Source organism: Marmota marmota, unplaced genomic scaffold (genome assembly GCF_001458135.2).
Source record: "Marmota marmota marmota unplaced genomic scaffold, marMar, whole genome shotgun sequence".
Classification (NCBI taxonomy): Eukaryota; Metazoa; Chordata; class Mammalia; order Rodentia; family Sciuridae; genus Marmota; species Marmota marmota.
In genome coordinates, this window is record NW_026000168.1 from 17624034 (window position 1) to 17629945 (window position 5912).

Below are 5912 nucleotides of genomic sequence, written 5' to 3' on the forward strand. Positions count from 1 at the left end.
GGCTAGACCCCAGGTGTGCAGGCTAGACCCCCGGTCGTGATGGCAACGAGGCCCAGTAGGCTGGCAGAGATACTGGTGCCCCGGGTGGGGCAGGCCTGTGTGGTCAGGCTGTGCCAAGAACAGCACAGAAAGGTCAAGGCGGTGGCCTTGGGCCCCATTCAAGTGACAGAATGAGATGCCGACATTTCTTTGTCTAGAAGCTCCGCTCCCCAACGGGTGGGGAGCTGAGGGGCGATGCACGTGCTTTTAATGTCTTCTTTCTGAGAAGCCTGGGGACCTGCATTCTTCTCTGTGCAAATAACAGAGGACATCTATATTTTTTTCCTAACAGCTCCCTACAGTGATGGACGACGTTGTGGTTCACTGCAAAACTACCCCTAGTTGTCTACCCTCACGAGCAGGCGGGTTTTAGTTCCCCGTACTTCTCCGTCGGGGGTTGTCTTTGGCTTCCTCTGGTCAACGGGACATGAACACAAATGACGCCTGAGCGGAGATTGAAAAAGAACTTATGCCCGGAGGGTCACCTGTCTGTTGTCTCCGGAGCTACCCGTGACAAGCCCCTAGCCAGCCAATGCCCAAGCGCTACCCCGAGGACCCACAACGGTCTGCAGACACAGGAAGCAGCCCAAGACTCGGAGGGCTTGGCGCAAACTGCCGACAAACAGAATCATGGTAAATGGTGACTGTGAATTCACCAAATTTGGGGATGGTTGTGACGCAGCAAAAGCTAACTGCTAACTGATACACAATTTTTCCCACTCGATCTATGCGCCTTTCACTGGAGTAACTACCTCAGCTTCATGTAGACATTTTCTTTCTCTGTTCAAGGACAGAGAATGTATTTTTTTTTCTAAAATGTACTAAGAAATCGTGAAGAAACTGAGGCTCAGAGAGGAGAAAGGGGGACTTGCCCAGATCAACGGGCCAGGAAGTGGCAGAACCGAGATTCGATACCAGCCCTGGGCAAATATGGACCCTCTCCCCGTCCCACCCCCGACCCTCGAAGACCGCAACTCCCCAGGGAGGACGAGGGGTGGCCCGCGCCCTCCGCCCGCCCCAGCCCCCTGCCCGCAGCGAGGCCAGTCTTACTCCCAGAACTCGATGACGGGGGACGTGTAGTTGTGGGTGCTGATGGTGAGCCACAGGCTCTGGTTCTTGCGCAGCGTGTCCTCCAGACAGTGGGGCGTGTTCCAGCTGTGGTTGCAGTGGGCCCAGGGCAGGTCCTTCTGGAAGGAGTGGAACAGGTAGTAGGTGGCCCAGGCCAGGATGATGATGTAGTAGACGTTGAGGAGGGAGACGATCACAACGGACGCGTAGCCGATACCTGGGGGGCGGGGGGGGCAAGGAGCGCCATGAGCATCAGCAAGGGGGCCACCAGGACCGCCCACTCCACAGGAGGGCCCCGGCATCCCCAGGACAGGGCCAGAGGGGACTCTTCAGCAGAGACCAGCATCGAAGGAAGATGGATGGATGGAGGGATGGACGGGTGGATGGACGGACGGATGGACGGGTGGATGATTAGACAGATGGATGGATGGACGATTGGATGGACGGATGGACGGACGGACGGATGGATGGACGGACGGATGGAGATGGATGGATGGATGGACAGACAGATGGAGATGGATGGATGGACAGACGGACAGACAGATGGACAATTGGATGGATGGATGGACAGATGGACAGACAGATGGACAATTGGATGGATGGATGGACAGATGGATGCACAATTGGATGGATGGACAGACGGACAGACGGACAGATGGATGGATGGATGGATGGACGATTGGATGGATGGATGGATGGATGGATGGACAGACAGATGGATGGACAATTGGATGGATGGGTGGGTGGGTGATTGGATGGATGGATGGATGGATGGACAATTGGATGAATGGATGGATGGATGATTGGATGAATGGACAGACGGACAGATGGGTGGACAATTGGATGCATGGATGGACAGATGGACAGATGGATGGACAATTGGATGGATGGACAGACGGACAGACGGACAGATGGATGGATGAATGGATGGACGATTGAATGAATGGATGGATGGATGGACGGACAGACAGATGGATGGACAATTGGATGGATGGGTGGGTGGGTGATTGGATGGATGGATGGATGGACGATTGGATGGACGGATGGATGGATGGATGGACGATTGGATGGATGGATGGATGGATGGATGGACAGACGGACAGATGGACGGATGGCTGGACGATTGGATGGACGGACGGATGAATGGATGGACGATTGGATGGATGGATGGACAATTGGATGCATGGATGGACGGACGGATGGGTGGAAGGGTGGATGGATGGACAGATGGCGGATGGTGGAAGGTGGATGAAGACCCACTAAGTGCACCGAACACCCAGGCGTGGTATGAGGGCCCACATGGTGGTTGGTTGGAGGGTCGGCCAGGGCAGTGGTGAGCTGAATGGTGGACAGGTAGATGAATGCAAACTGAATGCCTCACCGCATTAGTGAATCATTGATCATCTACTGATCAGTATTATTATTGGTTATTGGATCATTGGTTCATGGCACACAGGATGCTAGAATAGACGTCTACGGGTGGCTGGGCACGTCACCATCCTGCCCGGTGCCCGTCGGTCCTGACTGGTTCTTCTGAGAACCCCCTGGGGGCTGAGCACGGTGCCCGGGCTCCCGTCTACACGGCGCCTCCTGGGAACACAGAGCCCCTGGAGGGGCCACGCCATCTTCTCTTCCTAGCAGCTGGCCCGTGTCCCCTCCCCTCTCCCCGAGGCCTCAGGGGCCACATCTGCTGTCCCGACTGGCTCCTTCCTAACTTGCATCAGGCACAGGCACGTCCAATGGACCTGGGGCACAGTAGCTGCTCAATAAAATCCAGCCCAGCACAAGGACCCCCCGCACTCACCGGAAAACAGGGGGCAGATCTTCTCCCAGCAGGTGATGCCCCCTTCCGAGGTGTACTGGCCTATGATGACCTCCAGGAAAAACACGGGCAGGCCGCTCCCAAACAGGAAAATGAAATACGGGATTAGAAACGCACCTGTAAGGGGGCAGGCAGAAGTGACCGAGCGTTAAGGCTGTGGCTGTGGCAGTGACCGGCACCCCGAGGTGCTCCCTCCCGACCCCTCCCGGCCACCAGAATCTGAGAGAGAGAGAGAATGAGTGACGGGGGGCAGGGGGGCAGGAGGGACAAGGGCCAGACTCTCCAACGTGTCCCCCCCCACCCCAGCCATCTCCAAATTGGCACCCGGTCCTCGGAGCCACAGGGCCTTTGCTTGAGCTGCACCTATGGGCTTGCCTGCCTTAGTGGGGACTGTTCCACCTGCAACACCCTCTCCGACACCTGCCATGCCCAGGCCTGCCCAGATGGAAAGATCTAGAAGGATCGCAGCAGCTGCCGTGAGAAACCCAAGGGTGGCTTCTTCTCCAGCTGGTGGGGGGGAGGCAGGGGGTGGGGGGGGCTGCCAGGGAATGGAGGCAGGGCACAGCTGGGGGACAGGGGTCCTACCTGCGTCACTAATGGCTTCAGCGGGTCCCATAAACCCTTTGAAACTGTGGGCAACTTGGGTCTAGGGTGGGTGCTTGGTTCTGAGGAGCGTCTGGGGCCCTCATCAGAGTCCCCCAGGGGCCTGAGACCTACGAAAGGTTAAGAAACCAGGCTCTAAGGGAAAAGTCCCCCAAAGGGTGGCTTCCTAAGCACAGGTGGCCCGGGGCCAGGCTTGAGCAAACTCCAGCCTACCCAAGCTCTCTCCAAGTCCCTAAAACCTCGGGGCCGGGGGGTGGCCACTGGACATTGGCACCTCCGAGGACTCTCGCGGAGAGCCCTCGGCAGGCAGGATGAAAACAAAACAAAACAAAAAACACCCCAACAACATGGCCCACGCCTGGCAACCCAGCGGCTCGGGAGGCCGAGGCAGGAGGATCGCGAGTGGGAGGCCAGCCTCAGCCAAAGCGAGGCACTAAGCAACTCAGTGAGACCCTGTCTCTCAATAAAATGCAAAATAGGGCTGGGGACAGGGCTCAGTGGCCGAGTGTCCCCAAGTTCCATCCCCGGTACCCCCTTCCCCCAAAAAAATAATGTCAAGGAGAGAGAAAGTGGGGAGCAATAAATCCAGGGGGGTTTACAAAGGGCAAGTGTGAATCTCTGACCTTATTCCACCTTTTCAGAGACTAGAGGATCAGAGAGGGTGTGAGGCACCTCAAGGTAACACAGCAAGACTCGGGACAGAACCCGGCCACCCTGATTCTCAGTCGTGCTCATCTCCTGTCTCTGTGGTGAGCTGGGGTCAGGGGGTGGGACAGGGTGACCCGGGGGAGGAAGATCAGGGTGCAGAGAGAAGGCACCCCGACCCTCGGGCGGCGGCCTTCACGCCTCCCCTTTGGCCAACTCCCACCCTGGACTCACCTCCACCATTTTTATAGCAGAGGTACGGGAATCGCCACACGTTGCCCAAGCCCACGAAGCCGCCAGCGACGGACAGCACAAAGTCGATCTTGCTGGCCCACTTCTCCCGCTGCGGGGGCTTGCCCTCGGCCTCGTCCTCGGGCCGGGTGCCGGGGCTTTTCCCGGGAGACGGCTTCAAGATATCCTTGTGGAAGTCCTTCAGACACTGCAACTTCTCTTTGGTGGCCATCGGATCACTTTCTAGGCAGGGGACACAACGGGACCAAAAGGTGAGGCCGATGAGGGGGCCCCTGGGCGTCGCCCCTGGACGGCCTGATGCTCATTTTGGAGGCTGAGGCAGGAGGATCGAAAGGTGGAGGCCAGCCTCAGCCAAAGCCAGGCCCTCAGCCACTCAGGGAGACCCTGTCTCTAAATCAAATGCAAAAATAGGGCTGGGGACGGGGCTCAGGGGTGGGGTGTCCCCTGGGTTCCATCCTCAATACCCAAAGCATAAAATATAGTCACCCCTGGGGACAAGAGGAGCCCGTCCTGGGGTGTCCCTGGCAGGCGCACAGTAGGGCATCGGGCAGCGCCATGGGGTCAGTGGTTCCCAGGTATCTGCAGGTCGCTCTGGGGGTGACGCAGCAGGCCAGGGGGGGTGGCCCGAGGACCTGGGGCTTGGACGTGAGGCCCGGCCCCAGGCGGCACCAGGAGCCAGCGAGACCCACCTCTTCCTGTCCCTGGCTGGGGTGGGGGACCCCGATTGTTTCTGGCGACAGGCAGACCCACAAGGCTTCCTGCGGCCCCGGGCAGCCCACCGGGCCCTTCCTCCGTCTGCTGGGGCATCCGCAAGGCCTTTCTGTGCCCTGTCCCTCAGGGGCCCGGTGGGGCCAGGCCACTGTAAAAATAGCCCCAATGGCCACTATTGTTCCAGCCCCCGATGGTTATCAGGACGGCTCATTGTGGGCCGGCTGGGTGGGCCCATAATGGGAGGATGTCTGGGCCTCCCTCCCTCCCTCCCGGGGACGGTGTGGCTCAGGGAGCGGCCTCCTGGGGAGCCTCCTTTTACCCAAAAGGCCACGTCCACCCTTTTTAGTGGGGGGGATTGAACTCAGAGATTGCACTTGACCCCTGAGCCCCGTCCCCAGCCCTGTTTTGCATTTTATTTAGAGACAGGGTCTCCCTGAGCGGCTCAGGGCCTCGCTTTGGCTGAGGCTGGCCTCCAACTCGCGATCCTCCTGCCTCAGCCTCCCCAGCCGCTGGGATGACAGGCGTGGGCCCCCGTGCCGGGCAAAGGCTGGTTCCCCCCAGGAGCCAGGGCTGGTGGCTGGTGGGGACCCCGAGAGTCCTCCCTCCATCTCTGGGCTGCAGGACTTAACTTCTCACACCGGCAGAGAACCTTCTAGAAACTTGGGGGAGAGTGGTAACTGGAATTCCCCGAGCCCCTTGGGTTCCCTGTGGTTTCCTGTGGAACCAGGATTCTAGTTCTTTCCATGGCCAGGCAGCCCGACCCGGGGGGCCT

The 5912-nt window shown here is 58.9% G+C and overlaps 1 protein-coding gene across 1 annotated transcript in view; it reads right to left on the reverse strand.

The window, feature by feature from the left end:
* Nucleotides 1-5912, reverse strand: part of Slc6a6 (solute carrier family 6 member 6) — a 53543-nt gene that overhangs the window by 31570 nt on the left and 16061 nt on the right. The window contains exons 2-6 of the mRNA XM_015495100.2: nt 4412-4651; nt 2912-3046; nt 1090-1324; nt 600-651; nt 396-452 (exon numbers count right to left, since the gene is read on the reverse strand). Coding sequence (XP_015350586.1) covers nt 396-452; nt 600-651; nt 1090-1324; nt 2912-3046; nt 4412-4640 — 708 coding nt within the window. The 5' untranslated portion in view covers nt 4641-4651. The remainder of the gene's footprint in view (nt 1-395; nt 453-599; nt 652-1089; nt 1325-2911; nt 3047-4411; nt 4652-5912) is intronic.